General features: G+C 40.8%; 1 protein-coding gene across 5 annotated transcripts in view; it reads right to left on the bottom strand.

Moving 5' to 3' along the window:
• The window catches only part of IRAG2 (inositol 1,4,5-triphosphate receptor associated 2), a 40996-nt gene that overhangs the window by 3347 nt on the left and 16324 nt on the right, over positions 1-21325 (bottom strand). For 4 of the 5 annotated variants that reach the window (XR_011088897.1, XM_068655672.1, XM_068655680.1 and 1 more), the window contains exons 17-35: positions 19177-19340; positions 17526-17640; positions 16932-17094; positions 14601-14662; positions 13609-13674; positions 12548-12656; positions 11370-11517; positions 10467-10548; positions 7326-7372; positions 7178-7242; positions 6938-7054; positions 4717-4799; positions 4516-4588; positions 3685-3739; positions 3571-3598; positions 2822-2962; positions 2550-2684; positions 970-1117; positions 8-51 (exon numbers count right to left, since the gene is read on the bottom strand). Coding sequence is in view for 4 of the 5 variants with exons in the window: in XM_068655672.1 (XP_068511773.1) it covers positions 8-51; positions 970-1117; positions 2550-2684; positions 2822-2962; positions 3571-3598; positions 3685-3739; positions 4516-4588; positions 4717-4799; positions 6938-7054; positions 7178-7242; positions 7326-7372; positions 10467-10548; positions 11370-11517; positions 12548-12656; positions 13609-13674; positions 14601-14662; positions 16932-17094; positions 17526-17640; positions 19177-19340 (1845 nt within the window). In the remaining variant the exon portion in view is untranslated. The remainder of the gene's footprint in view (positions 1-7; positions 52-969; positions 1118-2549; positions 2685-2821; positions 2963-3570; positions 3599-3684; positions 3740-4515; positions 4589-4716; positions 4800-6937; positions 7055-7177; positions 7243-7325; positions 7373-10466; positions 10549-11369; positions 11518-12547; positions 12657-13608; positions 13675-14600; positions 14663-16931; positions 17095-17525; positions 17641-19176; positions 19341-21325) is intronic. The other variant, XM_068655665.1, reaches the window with a different exon arrangement.

Below are 21325 nucleotides of genomic sequence, written 5' to 3'. Positions count from 1 at the left end.
GCCATACCTTGAAGTTAAAGGAATTGGATAGCTTTTTATTTGTAGATTCATCTGTGAAGAGATTGAAAATCAGAAAGGTTTACAAGAATGTAATGAGCTTTAGTTGGAACTAGAGGTCTGACTTTTTGCATTAGTTCAGCAGAGAGCTCATCAAATTGCTCCCAGAAAGCAGAAATGAGACTTAACAGGATAAAAGCTCTCTATTTCATTAGATAAGTTGTTAACATTCACACATCATACGTCCTCTACAGGGATCAAATTCAACCATTATCAAAGATCAAAGTCAAACGTCCTGTTTTAGGTTAATCTCTTACAGTCAACAGCTTGTAGCCAAAAAGGAAAGAGCAGCCTGTAATTTAGAAGGCTCCTGAGAAAATTTTAATAGTGCGCAAGTAAGACTGCCCTTTCCACTTATAAAATACATAAATACATGCTCCATTTTTTTTTTTTTTTTTTTTTTTAAGATTTTAATACTTGTCCTGGAAAAGCCCTAAGTGCGCAACACTGTCTGAAAACCTGACCACCGTACCATCTGTGTAGAGGGGGAAATTCAGAGCACCTGCACTTACGGAGTCTGTGATTCATACTCAGAAAAAGAGCAGAAAGTGTCTGTAAAGAGCAGTCAAAATTCAGCTACTTAGAAATAGCTACTGGGAATGCTCCAGTGTAAGTGAACACCCAAATATTCTACTTGAAAGAAGTAAGATCATCACCACCAAATGCAACGCACTTTTTCTGAAAGCTGCATACTTGCAATGTTTTCACCCTGTCCCAAGATTCCTGGCAGTTTACACAGAGGTCTAATTGTTTCCATATTGTTAGCATATTGCCATTTCTTCCTTTGATTTTAGGAAAGGAGGTGCATCAGCTGTATAACCTCTCCACCTAAAATGTTGACCTTTAATTAGCTAAGGGTCTGTCTGGCCCCTGGCCAGCCATGGAAAGGCTAAGCAGCTTTGTTTAGGTTACCTCGATCTCCAAGAGAGCTAAACGATCTCTCATTCTGGAGCAGGACCTGTTTCAGCTCCTCAAGTTCTGCATGCTCTTTTGTATACATGCGCTTCAGGTTTTCCACATGTTGAATCATTACTTCCACAGCCTTGCTGACACGGCTCTCCTAAAAGGAAGAGACCAACAGCAGTAGGAAAAAAGTGTCTGAGAAACTGCATCATGTTTAGATGTTCTTTTCCCCTTGACCATCTACTGTCATGTTACATCATTGTGGATTAAAGTGAAAGGATTTTGCATCATACTTGTTAAGTTTCACCACAACCCATCTCTCATCTCATCAAAAATAGCGTGGCCAGCAGGGCAAGGGAGGTGATCTTCCCCTCTGCTCTGCTCTTGTGAGACCCCAGCTGGAGCCCTATGTTCAGCTCTGGGGCCCCCAGCACAAGAAGGACACGGACCTGTTAGAACAAGTCCGGAGGAGGGTCACAAAGATGATCAAGGGGCTGGAGCACCTCTTCTGAGAAGACAGGCTGAGGGAGTTTGGGTTGTTCAGCCTGGAGAAGAGAAGGCTCCAGAGAGACCTTACAGCAGCCTTCCAGTGCTTAAAGGGGGCCTACAGGAAAGCTGGGGAGGGGCTCTTTGTCAGGGGGTGTAGTGATAATTTAAACTCTTAGGACAAGGGGGAATTGTTTTAAATCTACCCTAAAAGGGTAGATTTAAATCTACCCTAAAAGGGTACATTTACATCAGACATAAGGAAAAAAAAATCACTGAGAGAGTGGTGAGGCATTGGCATGGGCTGCCCAGAGAAACTGTGGATGCACCATCCCTGGAGGTGTTCAAGGCCAGGCTGGATGGGGCTTTGGGCAGCCTGGTCTGGTGGGAGGTGTCCATGCACATGGCAGGGGGGTTGGAACTAGGTGATCTGTAAGGTCCCTTCCAACCCAAAACGTTCCATGATCCCATGCCCAAGTTATGCAGGTCTCATTTCTTCAGTGATCCCCCTCACCCTAACATAGTTCAGAACTTCATTTTCTGAATTGTTACAACTCCTCATTAATTTTCTCTGATCTACAGTCTCAACAGGCACCCATGTTTACTAGTACTTATTGTCAAGAAAGATTTTCATACTATTCTTCAGCATTATACTATTACACATAACATTTGAGTAGATATTTGTCAACTTGCATAGGTTTAGCGTATAAGCCTTGTCCAAAGCCCTGTTAAAATCCTTTCCATAAGGCAGGGATTTACCATTACAGTATAAAGACAATCATTACCGCATCCTATTCTTGTACACTCTACTGTATACAGCCCTACGCTGCCTTTTTTTTTTTTTTTTAAAAAATCAGCAACATATTTTTGGTTGTGTTTTTGCACAGTGCTAGTGCAATGTAGCTGCTCTTACAATGCCTGGGATTTGTTGTAATGATAATGCAGAGACGTGAGAAGAGAGAGCTAGGACTAAACTGTATCAGTTTGCTTCACATGCATGACATTTCACGCATTTAGATCTGGAATCAGAAACCTAGCAAACAGGTAGTGCTATTCCTTAACATCTAGAAGCTTTTGTATAAGACACATGTACATAGTGTTACCTGATTAATAGCTCCCAACATCTCTGCTCTGCTGGCGACTCGGGCTGCATACTGGCTAAGGAACTGCAAGCTTTTCTGCAGCTTCTTAATAATTTCTTGTGCTTGGTTATCTTCTTCACACAAAGGAACTAAAGCCTAAAGAGGCACATTGGTAAGAAAAACAAATATGATCTATTAGTAAGAAGGGCAAACTCAAGTGATGGCACTGAGGGGCTGTGTTCAGGCTCACACAGTCTCAAGATTAGCATCCAACAGTCTCAGCTTACACTAACCTCTAACATCTTTAGAGCATTTGTGATCTCCTTTTTCAAGTTCTCTTCAGCCAAGTCGCGGGATCTTTCTTCAAGCCTCACCCTCTTGTCCAAGGTAAACAAGTCACATTTAAAACCTAGAGACAGTCTCAGAAATTCAGCCTGTTGTGGAGAAGAACAGATTTCAGAATAATCCAAGTGATGCAGACTTTTTTTTTTTTAAGTAGATCTGTATATTGAAGTGACATTTGGGAATATGCTGCATGAACAAAGCTACAGGAGAGATACAGAAGAGAAGCAAACATAGCTTGCTTCCCCAAAGACAGTCCTTTCCCTAAAGACAGTCCTCCCATCTGTAGTGGTGGGGGGAAATAACCTGCAACCAGAACAAGTAACATCCTGGCAGCATGCAGTATGTTATCTGTGTCCTATGGGAGAGAAAAAAAAAGCCTTAAACCTGCACACTCTGCCTGGGAGGAGGTCACAGCTATGCTCCTCAACACTTACAAACATTTAATTTGCAGCGAATGTTTTGTTCAGCTTTACAGATTTATACCTTATCTTGTCCCTTCAATAGTTTGTTGAATATGGAAACATATTGTTTATGCCAAGAGGGTTTAGAAAGATTTCAAAAGCCAATTTACAGAAATACATCCAATTTGAGCTACTCAATGTCATTCTTTTTAGATAGAACAAGATATTAGTGATGGCTATCTACAAGATCTTGCTGTTGTCCATGATATCTAAGGATACAAGCAGGTGAGACTTACCTCCACCTCTTTCTCATTAGGCGAATCACTGTAGGATAAGAAGAAACAATCATGTAACAGACTGCAGCTCTAAATTCATACCTGCAGGTGATCACTGAAAGCCAAAACACTTACAGCTCATTTTGCTTTGTTTTATCCCCTTTAATGCCACCTGCAATGGGTGAGCTCCCTGAGAAGAAGAAAAAAAAAAGTTCTCAGACCAAAAATGGTTTCTGAAAGCATTTAAAGCTCTAACAGCAGCCATGGCTAAGGTTTCCATCTCTTGCTGATAAAAGCACTGTGTACCTCAGAGTACATTGGGGTTAGAATGCCAGTTGAGACTGGAAAGCACTCTCTTGCACAGAGCCACAGAAGTTAGCTGTTTAGTCAGCTTCAACTAGTATCTTATTAGTATGGGAATGGTTAATTCTAGGCTTTGGTGCAAGTCCTCAGCCCATAGGTTCATCCTGCAGGATGTTACATGACTTACATTGCTAGCTTTTACTCAACTCCAAAGGCAAAAGGTCAGGTGACCACAAAAGTGGAGGTGTCTAAGCACAGATCAGCAGAAACATTGTCCAGCTTATCTATATCATTTTACCCAAAACTCCAGTTAGCATAAGTGGTGCTGCTTTATAAATCTTTAGGGAGGACATGCATGCCAGTTTCAAATAGCCTAGCTGCTTTGCAACACCTAAGAAATTCTGTCTAGAGGAAGACTGAGTTAGATCAGTATCCGCAGAAATCAGAAGCAGGTTTTTGCTTGATAACATCTTCCTTTTCTCCACCGCTAGCCCATTCTGATTTTTTTAACCACAGCTACTACCCCTTAAAACAAAACCCCCACATAATAATTGGTGTAGTCCAGGCAGCTCTCTACAGCTGTTTACACAGCTGTTGGCACAAGTGACCAAGGTCTGCACTCCAGTAAGTTATGCGCAGATTAATTCAACAGCAAACTCTTACCTTTCCTGCTGGGAACCATGGCTGGTGTTACCTCACTCTGCTCTTTATTAGTTTCCTTTTCCAGGCCCATCTCCTAAAAGGAAGTCAGAATAGTTGCAGCAAAGCAACAGCCACAAAAACAGCGGTGGGGCCTGCGCCCTCCTCTGGTAGTCACTGCTCAGCCAAAGCAGTTTGACATTTCAGTGTCACTAGAATTCTTACCGGGTCTTTCTTTAAAAGATTTTGCAGTGAGGTTTTGCGTTCTTCTACCACAGGGCTGAATTCTTTCTTGATCAGATCAGGCCCTGGGAGGAAACATTCCAGAAAACAAGTGTAATAAAAGCAAAACAAGCCTCCAACACACTCAGAGTACTAGCCATTGACCAACAGGTCAAAAACCAAAAACAAATGAAGAACTGCAGCAAATGCCAGTAGAGGACATTAAGGAGAGGCAGGTAAGCATGCTGTAAAGGTATTAAGGAAGGAATGTGATAGTACATTATCTTTGGCTTGAAAATAGTAAGTCACAGTAAGAAGTGCTACACATTTGTGAGACATTCTTCTGATAGTAGTTGTTCTAAGTGAAGCCACAAAAAGTAACAGTAATACTCTCTCAGCTAAGTGAATCTTAATTTGCTACCAGCAGGAATTTGTTATTTAGAGAGACCAATTATAATGAATATTTTGACGTCTATTGGCAAGGTAGCAAAAAGGTAGGTAGCAAAAATTGGTAGCAAAAATAAAAATAAAATCACATGCACAAACTAATAGCAGAAGGGATGATCGTTTATAATTCTCCTCTTTGAGAAACATCAGACTTGATCTGATGTTTCACAACATGCTACATCAGCTACTATTACAGTATTCTGAGCATAACCAGATCATGAAATGCACACAGTTGTGGTATTTCAGGAGCCCATAAGCTTCAAACATCCTGACACTTGGACTGTCCTTCGTACCTAAAAATGAACTAGCGGACTGATGATAGAGCCGACAAAAGAACTCTTTGCCAGAATTGGTAAGTTTGAGAGTTGATGATGCCAGCTCAAATACAACACAAACTTGTAACAACCACAATCCAGAAGTTTAAAACATTCAAAAAGTAAACTACAGAAAGACAGCTATTAAGAAGGGATTTATTTAAGAAACTGATGAAAATCTCAGAATTACATTAATTTTATGTGCAGCAGTAACTCTGGTAGCTATTTATACCTTTTAAAATATCTAGATTTTTTTCCCTTCCATTTACATAGTCACGCACACATACACACAGATGCAAGCCAAAGAAACGGCACAAGAAAAAAAAAAAAGTTTCACATCTGAAGTGCTTTCTCTTTTCAACCTTCACATTGACAGCATCCTCTGCTTAGTCTGCCTTTTGTCCCTGCTGACTTTTTGCAGCAGCCCTAAGTATCTGACCTGGCTCCCAAGCACCTTCAAAAGACGTGGTGTGGTATTATTAAAAACCACAAGTGAGATTCATCAATGTCTCCATTCTAATGCTAGAAAGGCTTTCTATTTAGAGGTGATGTACAACAAGCAGCAGGATCTCAGCCTTTAAAGCTAAAGCTATTTGGACTCTTTTTGATCTGTTTTGCATATCTGTTTCCTCCTTGTCAAAGGCACCTACACCAGATATGAAAATTAACTGCAGAGGCAAATCAGTTGAAAGAAAAAATATTTAAGTGAGGGGACTAAATTAGATTTCAGGAAGACTACTAAATAAAGAAACAAAGCCAAAAGACACAACGACAAAAAGAGATCTCGTATTTAGGTAAAGGTTAAAAAATAACTACAAGCATGCACACTCATGTATTCTGTGCTGCTTATTCAGATCAACTTTTTAAAAAATAGCTTAAAAACACTGTACACACACAGTTTAGTTTTGTTTTGCTTTTAGTTTATAAGTGAAATAAGCACCATCAGATCTGGTAAGAATAATTTTTCTGTATGTTTGTGACTATACAGTTAAGGCAGGATTGTACACAAAGGCGCTGTCCCCATCTCTCCTCCTGACCCACCCCATCTTCTCGTGCTCTGAGCTTCAGTTTTGAAAGAGGAAAACATTGTTTAATCCAGTTGTATGTCAAACTTTTTAGAACCATGAAAAAAAGATAGTCTTTCTCCTCCCAAAATTTGCATGGGGTTTAGTACCCACACAGTGTTCTGCCAGCTGAGCAAGCATCATGATGTCAGTAAGTTGTTTCATGTTTACTTCTTGCAGCACTATAAGGCCACCTGCCTTCTGCCACCAGATAGACCTTATTCCTGCTTAGTTCTGGGGAAAGTTTAGAGCACTTGCAGGTGAAAGCAAGTTGTGAATGTCTGTTGTTGCAAACATCAAGTTATTTTTCTTACTCAGCTTCCTCACATCAAAGATGCACTGGAAGCAAGCTGTTTCCTCACTGCATGAATGCCAGCGTGGCTGCAGCAGTTACTGTACCTGATACAGAACCAGCAGGATCCTTATCATTGTTTTTCTCCATTGCTGCGGAAGTTGGCACAACTTCCTCTTTTGCACATGAGTGCTTGGGTGGCTTTTCCTCCATAACAAGACCGCCTAGAACATCAGACAACAGAAGACAGGGCACTTACTGTTCATTAAATGCAGACTTCAGCCTATCTCTTTAGAGACTTTCAGCACAAGAAGTTTACCTGTCCGTACTCCAGTTTAAGGGCTTACCTGTTACTGGCACAGTGCTTTCTGAAGAGGATGTAGGAACTTCTTGGGGTGAAGTTAAGTGATCACTGTCAACACAAAATTATTTTTCAAATATTGATCCATATTATGTAACTACATCAAAGACATCACCCCCCCCCCGAAACCTGACCTGGACGGGATCGGGCTGACTGGTATTGATGGCTCTGCACGGTCCATCTTAACAGAAAGAGAGAAAGGTTAGCGTTGGACAAAAGGGTTGCCCCACACATAGAAAAAAATTATGTCAAAGTTTTTAATAATTACTGCAGCTGTACTTGAATTAGCAGAGAACTGGATGATAAGTGGCTGCAGATTCATTTGCTAGTCTATAGCCACCTGTACATATAACACACAGCTTGCCATATCATCATTAAGAGTGATAACTTTCTGCAGAAGTCTTACCTCAGGAGTATCACATTTAGAGATATATTTTGTTTCCTGACTTCATGTTTTGCTTCCAACCTGTTTTGAGATGACTGAAGTATAGTACTGAAGATGATATTACTATACCACCTTGCTGTCCTAATGCTGTGCGCTGTGCATCAGGTTACATCAATTTTCTGAGGTCATAAAGTGCACAGAACTTCACTCAGCTATAGACATCCGACTCATTTAGGTAGATAAAAGCATTACTTTTAACAACTTTACTGAGCAGATGATTTGGAATGCAGAAAACCTGCCTCTGGAAGCCTGCCTGTTCTGTTGTGCATTCTAGTGCTCATTTTGGTGTGACGCTTGTTTTCATGATGATATATAACAATTACCTAGGCTTTTCAGAAGGCTTCAGGCCTCCTTCTTTTCATGAAAGTAGCACAGAGGAATGAGAAATAACCTTTTCTTCAGGCAGAGGAAGTGTGGAACCATCCAGCTTTGGATAGCTCCCTACAAATCCCAAGAGCACTACACAAGTGGTATTGGGAACAGAAAAACTCCATCAGCAAGTGATCACCTAGAGGTATCTGGTACCTTCCTGTTTCCCTTAAACATCCTTGGAGGACCCCAGAAAGGGGTGCTTGCACAGTAGAGAACAAGTACAGCATTGGCTGCTCCCAGCATCAGTAAGCACTTGATCTTTTTCCTCCACAGAGCTTGACAGCCATTGCAGAGTCTATGCCCCAAGCCAGCCAATGTTTCCTCTAAAGCAAACCCAGTCTATTTTTATTCATATTTGAATTCTCTTTTAACCTTAAGGAAGTAAAACATAGTATTTGTCTTGTCCAGGACATTAGATCTACAGGAGTAACAGAGAATGAGAAGGTGAAAGGTGAGTAGTATGTTGGAATGAAGCTAAAAGAAACCTGGAGGACAGTTAAAACACATGCACACACCACCCCACCCAGAAAACATATGCCATCTGGAAGTGACCAAAGCAATGCGTTGTTCTACATGCCTCCTCCCTCCCCAGGTGACACATGGCCAACGATTTCCTGTTTGCAATGAAGCAAAATCCTCAATTCCATTTAAAAAAAATCCATACTAGCTGTTCAGATTAGGATTGCACAGGTAAACTTAAAGAGGAAAAACAACTATTAGGAAATGTAGCAAGTGTTTTATAAAATACAATTTTGCAGAGCATTAGAGAATGGTTCTTCTTCCTAATAAAAAGATTATAATGGTGAAGATCCTGCATTAGAATCATGATCACTTTCCACCTCCATCCCTTGAATTAGCAAAACAATCTGAAGATCCTCTACCACAGCAGGTAAGTTCTGACCACAGTCTTATATAAACTCCATGAAAAAGCATTAATGTTTTAGAGACCTTTCTTCTAGTTTTTAAACTACAAGACTTTCATAAAATCAAAACAAGCATAAGAAGCCCAATATTCATCTGGCATCACAAGAACTCCTTTATTTAATAGTCCCTGAACACCTACAATGACAACTCTGACAGAAAAACTCAAGTTACTTACATGCTGAAGGGCTCACTCTGATCAAACAGATCTGCAACCACTGTGCAAATAAAAAACCCTAGGGATGCTTTTCCTATTAAACGAGGATATTCAAATTTTGCTGCACGTCACAGTTTTTAGGAACAGATACTGGATACAATTCCTTTACCTTTTTCTTTGGGGAAAGCTTTAATGTTTTCATTTTTCCCCTCTAGAATATTCTCATAGTTTTTATATTTGTGTGTGTGTGTATATATATATATATATATATATATATATATATATATAAACAAAAAAGAAAGTGACACTTGTGAATCCAGCTGGATTCACAGGAAGCTCCAGAGCAATGAAGCACAGATGTTTCAAACAACTTTGAGAGGCTGTCATTCCCGAGAAGAGATGGATAAAGCAAGAGCCTCCCTTGGGATTATCCTCTTTAAGGTAATTTAAGTAGCAGCAGCACAAGTGAGGGAATTCCTCACCTCCTCTACTGCAGCCAAAAAGCAGGCTGAAACCGTGGGCATTCCCCACCCCTCATACTTTCTACCTTGACTGCACTTTCTGCCTCAAGTCATCACTGGGATGCGCAGCACCCAGGGTAGGGTTGCTCACTGGTGTTGCATGGTTTGTTCCCAGATTCACCAAAATAGCAGACCAATATCCTTCCATCACCGCCACCAACGCTGGCATTTGTAAAGCTCGTTATAAAACCATGCCTGTGGGGCTGAGGTCTGGATTTTGGCAGCAAGTATTGCAGTGCCGTGCACAAAGCACAGCTGAGTGCACTGAGCTGGGGCTCATCAGGCTGCTGCCGTGAAAAAGCTGATTGACAGCTCAAGCTGTGGGAGGGAGTGCTCTGATAGATGCTGGATTCAATACAGCCACGAAGGCATATCTGAGCATGCAGCTGAAGGAAGGTCTCATGTACTGCAAAGATACTATTTTTCAGCAGTTACATGGTAGCTGTGGGAGAAAGTGCAAAGAAAGGCAGCATTCACAACTTAAACATCCCGTGATTACTTACAGGTGGGTAAGTGAAGTCACTCAGACTTCCCTAGCAAGACTGAGTATTACTGCAGAAATAACACTTGCTTAAGCCTTGAAACCACTTAAAAAAAAATACTCCCCAGCTAAAAGCATGACCCAGCTGCACATGAACATCAAGACATTTAGGTCCATCCCTACAATATTCCAGAGTTGGGCCCTAGTAGAAGGGAGTGCCCCACAGAAAGCAAGCTGTCACAGCACCCTGCTGACTGATGCCAGCTTGATTACAGCACTGGTTTACAGCTGCCCAGTCTGGTTCTTAAGGGTATTTATAAGGCATAATTACTTGAACCCATTCAAAACCATGTCTGGGGTGTCAAAGACAGCACTCACCTCAGTAAGTGAAGAGTCCATCATTGTAATGGAAACAGGAAGGTCTGCATCAGTATAGTTATCAGCAGAGTATGTTTTCCACCTGGCAATACACATTTTATTTGCATATTGCCCAAACAACAGTGAGATATATAGCCTGCTTTCCTTAAGCACATAACAACCAAAGCCACCACTATCTGTGGAGACAGACAGCCGGTCTCTCAGAGAGAGATTCATCACAAACATCAACCCTTCCTCCCCCAGACAGCAAGAACCACCACCTGTCCTTCTCCTAGCCTCCTCCACACTGCACTTCTCTAGAAAAAAGGGGAAAAAAAAAGTGGCAAAAGCTTCAAGAACTACTAAGCCTTTTGCTGCAGGCTGCCTGCCTCTGCATCTTCAGGAATATCCTTATCTTTCTTCTTAAATATTCACTGACAATAGTTAGCTAACTTTCATAGCCTTACACTGTTCAATCTGTTTGAAACATCTAAGGAGGCAGCTTGATAGGCAAGATCTCAGAATTCCTGCTCTAAACTCTGCCAAAAAAAATTGACTCCTCAAAACCAACAGCATTTTGGCTCTTAAGTGAGAGTGTCAATCATAAGTTAAATACTGAAAATAGACACAAGAACACCTACCTCATGCCTCGGTTTTCCAAATATCAAACAGGAACACCATCACTGTGCTTAGCTGGTGGTCAAAGCAGCGTTTCAGTGAAGAGTTCTAATATTACTCTTGTGAAAAGGTCCAAAGTGTTACACCCAAAATGCCATTAGCTGAGCACTGAGTGTCCACTGTTTCTTAAGAGATGCCCTACTGTTGAACTCAGTATGTGCTGGGGATACAGCATCCCCCAGGACCTGCTAAATCCCATGGATTCTTCCACCCTTCACCATAAAGAGATATTTTTTGCTATCTTACTTGCACTCTACTGACGTCACATCCGAAGCAGACGTGTGACCCAGATCACAGCTTTCAAATGTGCAGCTGCCAGAGCACTGTCTGCAAGGGGAATTCCAGCTGGGCACAGGAGAGTTATTTGGTATTGAGGTCTCCAAGGTCAGAGCATCTGTTGAAAGAGAAAAGTGTGAAGAGTGGTCATAGGAAAAGCTGGACACAGACCTAAGAGTCAAATATTGCCTTAAATGACTAAGATAGTCATTTAGCAGACCAACTTAATGATTTAAAATAAGACACCTTTCATCTTGCTATGGAAGAGGCTAGGTGGGCTTCACGTATTTTTGTACATGGAGAAAGAAGCTATAGAAACTTCTGCATAGAACAGTACTGGCCTAGTGAAGCATTGTCTGACAGAGGACAGCGGGAAATAGATTGTCTACTGTGATCTTTTCTGTATTAATATTTGATTGGTGCAAGATGCAAATACCTGCCTTATTTGTGGCTGGATCACAATATTACTGCTAGCTGCAACTACACTGAGATAGCACATACAGTCTAACAAATTCTTCTTCTATTTCTCCCCAGTATGGCACAGGATTACATCTGAGTATTTTATAGCTTGTACAAGAAGAGTCATTGTGTTGCACACAGCAGAAGAAACACTTTGTTTATAAAATACCAAATGAACTCTGCAGCACAGTGGAATTGTGGGGAAGTACAAATAGCCTAATATACACAGAAGAAGTCAGCAAATACTATTACTTGATTCTTAAAAGCTGTTACTCATCCAAGTTTTTAAACCAGGATTGGCCCTAGCTCAGTAGCAGGACATCAGTTGCTACACCACATTGTATTCCAGCCAAGAGGATGAATGGGAAAAACAACTCAAGCCCTGTCAATTCACACTTGCAAGTACTTTGTCAGAAGTATACCTGACTACATGATTTATTACAATACCTCCTTAGGCTTTTTAGGACTCCTGGTAGGCTCACAGGCAGTCATCTTTTCAAACCTCTAATGGAAAGCATTAAAGGCATGATTCAGCATCCAATCACATGCAAAATAGGCTAAAGCCAACAGTAGGCTTTCCACAGCTTATTAGCATGTTTAGCTCCAGTGAGACTGTTCCATTCCTCCTATTAACTATTTGTGTGTTTCAGGAGAGAGACAGAAGATTGGCCAACACCACTAGGTCTTACCTAGCAGAGGTGTAAGACACCAGTCTGAAATATCAGAGGGCAGGGTCCTGTGAAGTTCAGCGTGCAAGGTGAGTCCTTCACTCCACAGTCTTTTAGGGCAATAGAGCTGCTAATGGAAAAGTGGAAAGAGCATCTTCAGTCATGTTGAATACACAACTGCCAACAGCTCCCAGCCACCACACACACAGAAGTGCATCTGTGTAACAGAATTCTAATTTATACATATATATGTGTATATTTCTTCTTCTGGAAAAGCTTATGTCCTTTATGAACAGAATGAATACAAGAAAAGGCAGAATACTCAAAGTTGAAACTTTACACTTTTGACATCTGTGTTGGTTTCAGCTAGGTTTGGGAGAGGTAAAAAGAAAAATGAATGGATGGGATAAAAGCAAGACAAGCAGGGTGGAAGAGGAAAGAAACCAAACCAAAGCCAATCTTTCCTTCTCTACCTCTTCACAAGCCAAGTCAACCATGCAGGCCAAGACAGAGCACTTCCCCAATGTCTGGCACCTACTAAGCAGAATGTGTTTCCTTTAGCAGAGGCATGAGGACAACTCCAACTTGAGCCCTGGTGCATGCAGAGATGGTGCTGCCTGCCTGCCTCACAAACGTACACCACCTATTTGCTGGTTAGTGCTGAAGAGGTATCACGTGAAGTTGGTTGGAAGAAACTTCTGAAATAACATTAACACAGCTGCAATTTACTAAGTGTTGCATAAACAACAAGTAATGGAAGAGAAATTAAAGAGTGCATCTCCATTTTCAGCTTCTGATCCTTCTCAAAAGGCAATTTAACAAGTGCCTGTATTTTGTCACAGAGACTGCTCAAAATCAATAGGAAACTAACTTTGCAATAAAGTTTTGAATATGCTTTTGTATGTGTGCATGCGTGTGCATCTACACATTTTATATATACACATTAAAAAAAAAAGGTAGTTTGTTTGACCTGGCAAAGCCTCTCACAAGGAGACCTATTTCCTCCAGGTCATGAAAGAAAATAAAAACAAAGCAAGTACCACATTTTAGCAGGCTTGGCAGTGATCAAAACAAACACTTACCTTCCTCTTCACTGGCTCAGCTGATGTGGGCAGTAGACTGTAATCAGATTCTTCATCTACACAGCGCTGTTGCAATAGAGAAACAGTGTAAGGAAAGTAGGCATAGGAGATTTGGGGAAAAAAAGGGAACACTACAACTGATTGTGAACAAAAATGGAATTTTATCTTTCCGGCTGAACTATTTTCAGTTATCGGGAAAAATATGCAGTTGTTTCCCCATGCTAGTTTCAGCCTTTAATTCTTCAGACCATTATGCACAAATACACGTTTTATTCACGTGCAGCTGGTCCACAGTTCTGATTCTGCTCCTCTGATGTCCCTGTTACCGCTTAAGATACATTTTAGGATCTTCTGCTTGTCTTCATAAATACCTTGTTATTCTGTGTTAAATCTAGACTGCTCAGATGCTGAGCTACAGCGTTCTTTACTAGAGCCAGTTGGGAAAAAGTCTTCCCACTATAACTCCCCCTCCGCCCCCTCCTAAAGTTGAAGAAAGTATATTTATTCAAAGCAGAGTATTCCAGAGTTATATAACTTCCAGCATATTTCCACAGAGGGGTATGAAGGTAATAACTATTTTACTGGATATTCCAATGCCTGGGTATTGGAAGTGTTTTATAACAAAATTTTAAGCAGTTATTTGGAAGACTGCCTGCAGAAGAGAGGGCTGATTGTGGGGGACAACTCACACCATCCCATCAAGGAAGGTTTCCCTCACCTACATTAAGCATGATCATGAACAACTGTTTATAGCCAACACAGCTGTTTACAACACCACACCACTGCTGTAAGTTTGAGTCCATCTTTTCAAAAAGGTTGAAGGAAAATGTGTATTGTAGATCAGTACAGAGAGTTCACTTTGTCTCCACAGCCAAAAAAGAAGAAAGCTGCTGCCAAATTACTTGCAGTTCACCTCAGCTATAGATGTCCTTCCACCAGAATACGTAGTGTGCAAACCTACCTTTTCTTCTCCTACCAGACAAGCTTCATACCTGGCACTGCCATTCACATAGTCGTCCTTTAAGCAGTTCCCCTCTCAGTGCATTAACAGTAGCTATGAAGAGACATTTACAAGTCTTAGAGGGTCCCTTATAATTTGAGAAGGAACAGTACAGCATTAAAGTGCCTGTAACCCAACTGCTGCCTGTCACAAATCCATTATATTTCACTTTGGCCCAGTCATATCTACATCAGTTTTCACAGAAAGAGTTTTTACCTTTTGTTTTGCAAGTTCCACCATACAAAAGACCTGGGCACTTTTTTCCACATGCTTATGTTTCCCTTGTTCTACTCTAAAGCAAGAGGTTAATTCCCAGTGCCATCAGTGTTAATGTGCTACAGTTCTCTGTGGAAATGGACGACTCCATTACAGCTCTACAGTAGAGAAGCATTTGTACAAAATTTTTCAGACAATCATGGAGTAGTTTAGGTCGGAAGGGACCTTAAAGACCATCCAGTTCTAACCCCACTGCCATGGGCAGGGACACCTCCCACTAGGCCAAGGCCAGGTTGGGTTGGATGGGGGCTTTGGGCAACCTGAACACTTCTAGAAAAGGCCTTAAAGTAGAGTAGATGGGCTTTATTTCATACTTAGAAACATTCTTTCTCCAAGTTTGATAAACATCAGAGGCAGCCCCTGGTGTGTTTTTTGTTGTTGTTCTTTTTTTTTTTTTTTTTTTTTACACCTTGCTACAAGTCTACTGTAGCTTTTATATCACATCTAATATTGAGGGACTGGAGAGGAGGAAGAAAAGACTTCATTAGCACTGTCACCTCAGTGCCCAAGCAAAATTTGAACACTACTCTCAGTGGCTCTTTCAGGCTTTTTTCACTGTATAGTGGCTGTAGCCATTAGCTGCAAGTCATGGTTATGTGGGCCTGGCCAACATGGGTTGAGTAGAAGCTTCTTCAGCCAACATATTACCCAATTTCTTATCTCTTATCATGCAGGTAGGGAAAGTAGGGAAACAGAATGGGAAGGAAGGGGGAGGAAAAAACAAACAAAAACAAACAAAACCACAGTTCTTTAATCAGAAGGGGCACTAGACCTGGCTTTCTGCAGGAACCAGTGTAGAGCATTGTCCTTCCCCTACCCACCATCCTTGTTTCTGTCCTATTCTTTATAACATCTTCCAACTTCTCTACAGATCTACCTGTTTACTTCTATCTATCTACAAAAACACTTCTGCAAACTACCTAGAATCATTTAAGAAAGGATGAGACTTTGGCTGTAAAGTTGGTAGGGCTTTTGGTTTTGTTTCTTTGCTGTTTTGGTTTGGGTTTTGTGGGTCAGTGGCACCAATCTCCCTCTTCCACAGTGTCTGAGGTTCTCTCTTTTGGTTGATGCTAGCTTGCTTTGCAGAAGTGCTTTATGAATTCAGAGGTGAGGAAAATACATTTCCATTGCCATGACTCTTGCTAAAAAAGACACCCCACAGTTTGAAGAAAACAGTAGACATGAAAGGAACATAAACATACACGTGCAGACAATGCCAAAACATTGGTCACAAGTCAGCAAGCACAGCTTGGGGCTCTGGTTGCTACATCAGTACCATAGAGCTAAGGCATAGGAATCAACGTAGTTTTTCTACAAGACAAATTGTAGTTTCACTGAAATGTGTTTAAAACACACACATCCCTTAAGCTTTTTGTCTATCATAAATTATATTGTGCATTGCATTTGGAAATGGATGCCTGATGCCAAATGTTCAGTGGGCTTAAAAGCAGTCAGCTGTTCTCCCCGGCAGCAATAGGTTCTTCAGCATTTAGAAGAAAAAATCCACGTGATGTAATTAAGCCATTACCTTATGTAAGTGTCCAGCCTTTTGCGCAAGCAAGGAAGATGTAGTATGAAGTTTTCATGGTTCCACAGCAGAAGTTGCACATGCACAATGCAATAACACTATTGCTTTCCACCAAAGAAAGCAGCTTTTGCATACCACACAGTTATTTAGGTACACAGAGCAAATCCAAACAGTAAGAGGAATGTAGAGCATAAAAATCAAGTCTCCTCGGTACAGAAAGCTTAGACCGTTAGGAGTAAGGTGGGCTACTCAGGTATGCGAACAGCACCGTCAGTAAAGAAGTGCTATCTATCCATAGAGTTACTAAACCTTCTTCATATGGCAGGAGATTGTTTTAGGAGTCTGCAGCTGCAGCACAGCCCAACAGCCACTCGTGGGAATCCCACCTGACACACTCTCACAGACCATTTTACCACCGGGTGACCCACAGGTCAGCCTTATTCCCCTTCGCCACAAATAATCAGCTAAGGATTTGCCCATGCAAGAGCGAATGCTGGTACATTGCCAAGAGTTACTCACTTTTCTGCTCTTCCACCTTTTCTTGAAGCAACTGGCAAGTGCTTGTTAAAGCTGCATTCACATCCCTGAGATTTTGCTGCTCAGAAATGGCTTCCTCTAACTTGCATTTTAAGGATGCGGCTTCCTCACAAGCAGAGTGAAAGGCTTCAACTTGATCCTTTGCCTAAGCAAGAAACAATATTTAGAAAAAAAAAGAGGAGGAAAAATAAATAAAAAAATCAGCCTGGTTAATACAAGGAGACTACATTTCATGTAAATGAAACTGAACTGCATCTGTTCTCTCTCAGGAAGTGATAAAGCTCCCTCTGAACTTCTGCATTTTTACAGTTGGGGTGGACTGTGTATGGAAGCTATTTTTGGCTTTCTCTTTTCTTTTTTTTAAAGCCACCACAAATATGCAATGCTGCCTCTTTCATCAGCAAACTGTTGTCACCACCCCCTCAAATTTTACTTCCTCTGCTGGTTCCACTTTTGCAATGAGGCACTCCATTCCGAACACACAATTTCCTTTCTCAAGAGCAGCAATGCATTGTATGTAGCATTCTGCATTTGCTTGCTTTTTTTCTGTGTAGAATAAACTAGGTCCTCTCTTACCTGTTTACTAGCATCCTCAAGCTGCTTTGTAGCTTTCTGCAGCTCTAAACCAAGGGCTTCTGCCTGGCCAGCAGCTTCTTCTTGCAACTGTTTGACAGTTTCTATCTCACGTTGTCTGCAGGTTGCAAGAGCACAAACCACAATCTGTTACTGACATTTTAGAGCAGGCATGCCTGGGAGATGACACACACTAGCTGTTGAGATGTGCATTAAGGACCATATTCAGCCATCACACTCATGGCTCCCCACGATCCAGCACCAGGGAGTTTGCACTTCGCAAGAACAATTTAACCTGGTAGTCAGACAAGTTTTCTCCCTCCAGCAGCCCTGGAAGTAGGAAGGGAATGGAGGTTTTCCCTGGTTTCTTCCTAGCTAAGCAGTGAAAGGTCTGTGCCATCCCCAGACAGCTGGGTACCATAGTGGAAGCTTGGAGATTACCTAGAGACACCAGATAAAAAGCTTAGTTGACTAAGTTGTGAAAAAATTTTCCAGTTTGGTCAAAATAACTGAATATTGAGTCAATTGTCCTGGCAAAATAAAAAATGGAGTTATGACTACAGGTACACAGCTAATTAGTTTCCAAGTGATTCAGATGGTATTTCACTTGACAGTGAGCAGATGCCATACCACAGGACCAGTGCTAAACATGATTGCTTTTGAGAAACCTGTTCTTTTTCACTGCAAAACAACCCATGCCCACTTATTCTCTAACTCTTATATGTTTTTATTTTTCCTTGTTGCTATCACCACAAAGAGTGGTAATGCAGTGAGAATCAAGAAACCAAGCTGTCAGTATTTTTATCAGCTCTTTTCTGACTGAAGGAAAAGCAGGTGGGAGGTCTACATTAACAATGTGAGTTGAATATAAGTAATGTAAAAGAGCAGTGTGACTGCTCTGTGTTAGCTCTCAGGGATGCAAAGCCCTAGTAATCTACTTGCACCCTGATCCCAAGTAAGGGCAAGCATGCAAAAATTTACAATTTAGTGTAGGATGGTGGAAAGCTGACACTATGAGTAAGTCTAGGTTGAAAAAAGACATTCAGATCAATTGTTCTGGAAAAACAAACAAAAACCCTAACTTGACTAGCTACTTTCCTGAATGTCTAGGAGAGGTGGGAGGGAAGAAGGACAAGGGTTTACATCTACAAATATGGCAGCAAAAGACAGCAACATCAAAACTCCCAGCAGGAACCATGGGCTAATAAACTCAGATTTAGAGTTATATTTTCATATGTAATGAGGTAACTCACTGTCTCGGTTTCTCAACAGTATAGCTGCAGTAATGCTAGAAACACCAATACCCAGATGTATGTATTTTACAGATCTTCAGCTTCACACACAATCAGCAGTTTATTTAATGGTTGTACCTGCTAGATAGGCAGCATTCCTACCCCCTTTACCCACTTTTAACTGTTCAGTTTGTGGTCTTCCCTGGTGTTTTCAGAGACATCTCCAAGCTCATATGTCACTTCATACACAAGCCTTAACTCCCACATGGAGAACGGATCTGGGTTTAGCATAACATTACACTAAAACAACAGATTTCCTCCATGGAAAAAAAAAAAAAGGGTGGGGGTGGCCTTCAGAATTCAGTAAGTTTTGTTCCACAATTTAAACAAACAAATGAAACACATCTGCTTTAAAGGGATACCTGGCAGAGAGCTCTTTCCTTAGGTGAAGTTGCTCTGTCCTGTTTCGCCTCAGGTTGCTTGCCATTCGAATAAAATCCTTATCTAGAGATTCTTTGTATTTTTCCAAGAGGTGAAGATTCTGTATCCAAAGATGTCTTTTTTCCCCTAGCTCTTGCTTGAGAACCTGTGGAATTTTGAAATCGAGTTGCCACCTGGTTAGATGAGGAGCAGAGACAGAGAGTAAACCAGAGCCCTGAATTACACACTGAACTGATTTCCCTGCTTCACCGTATCATCACCCAACACTGCCAGCAATAATGCAGAGGAGAATTGACAAAACCTAACCTTCAGACCTGTGCTTTATCACTTCTAGAACTGATGGGATGCGGGGACAGACAGGCTAGGCTCCTGCCAAGCATTAGTACTTTCAGAGCAGTAATTTTTTTTTTTTTAAAACAAGAAATCCGAAGCATTCTGTATCCCAGTTCAACTTGGCAAACAGCTTCTACTTTTTTTTCAAAAAAAAAAAAAAAGTTACTTCTAAGACAGAAACCACACTCAGCCTTTGTTTCCAATCTAGGGTGTACAGATAGCAAAATTAATATATGGTTAACTAGCACTTATAGTAAGCAGACACTAAGAGTGGCAGAGGATTACATGGTTCACAAGGAAGTTGTAAAAACTTCCTTTAGAAAGATGCCCAACAACAAAAACGTACTTTGTAAGGGAAAGTTTTAATAATGACCATCTTGCAGAAATCCCTAGAACTGATGATCTAAATTTCTATGACCTCTTCTTCAACATACAGTTAAGTCCATTGGAACTGATTTGAATGCATATTACTGCTGAAGTGTGTGTGGGGGAACAACCCACCACAATAAAGTTCCCATTTCATTTTGTCATGTCTCTAGTAGGTTAAGTCTATCCAAGGAATGACTCCTGTGACAAAGACTTCCAATTTCACCTCTGATTTGGAAAAGGAAAAAGGAGAAGATGATTTACAAAAAAAATGAAACTTTAAGTGATGTTGCATCGTCTGTGTTTCTCTGAACAGTGATTTGCAATATAAAGTATTGTGAAATAAAAATAGCCCTTTTTCTCTGACATAATTCAACTGAATGTGCAAAATGGAGGCCTCAGCTTATAAAGAATGCTTAACTACAGATCCCATTTCTATGATGTTATATTAATTTGAAGGGGAGAAATGATCCTACAGATGTAGGACATGTTATTTCTTTGTAAATTAGAGTTTAATATTGTTCACGAGCTTCAAAAAAAGAAGTGTAGCACATCAAGTATCACACCATAGAAAAGAGCCTCAACTGCTTCACTAGATAGATTTACTGGAATGACATGGGATGTGACCACGTGCAAATGCCCACATCCTGAAGATAAGTTTCTCAGCCAAGGCAGTCAGCAGCTGCTGTTAGAAATACCATAGTTTTGACGCACAAGTGGCACAGGCTTATCAGGGCACATGTACAGTGTAGCACAGTTATCTTCCAGCAGGAAAGGGGCAAAAAGTTTTTACTGCTACTATCTACATATATGCTTATGTATGTACATAGAAAAACACAGGCTCAATTAAAATTTACTTTGGGTATGATTTAAAATGAACCAGCAAAACACGCCCATAATATATTTTACAGAATATAGAGGGTGAGGGGAAAAAAAAAAGAAGTGTTAGGCTTCAAGTTCCACTGCATAGTCCAAGATTTCATTTATATTTCCACAAAAAAACTTTCCGTAAGACTACAAGAAGCTACCTTGTTGTTTAACTCCCTATAACATATTTCCCCCACATCCATCTTTTTCCAGGTAGATGAAGACAATACACTTAACAAGAAGACAATTCCCAACCCCAATGTTCAAGAATCACAGGACTTTTTATTTTTAAAATATCTCTCTTTCTTGAACCTTTGCTAGCTTAGTTTCCAATTGCATCACTCTAGGAGAGAGAATGGGATTTCCCACAGCCAACACTTATACCAAAAAAATTCAACTTTACTTGTTTAATAGGAATACAGCTTTGGCATGAATGATAAGGTAACCAGTATCTTTCAGATGTGAAGTTTTGAAGGAGGAAGTCTTTAATTAAATATAAAAAAAAGTTAAGTTATAACAGTGCACAAGACAGCAGTTTCCTTGATTTGACTTAGAGACATGCTG

Source organism: Anas acuta, chromosome 1 (genome assembly GCF_963932015.1).
Source record: "Anas acuta chromosome 1, bAnaAcu1.1, whole genome shotgun sequence".
NCBI lineage: Eukaryota > Metazoa > Chordata > Aves > Anseriformes > Anatidae > Anas > Anas acuta.
Note: the sequence above shows the minus strand (reverse complement) of the source record. Positions and strands in the feature narration are given on the sequence as shown.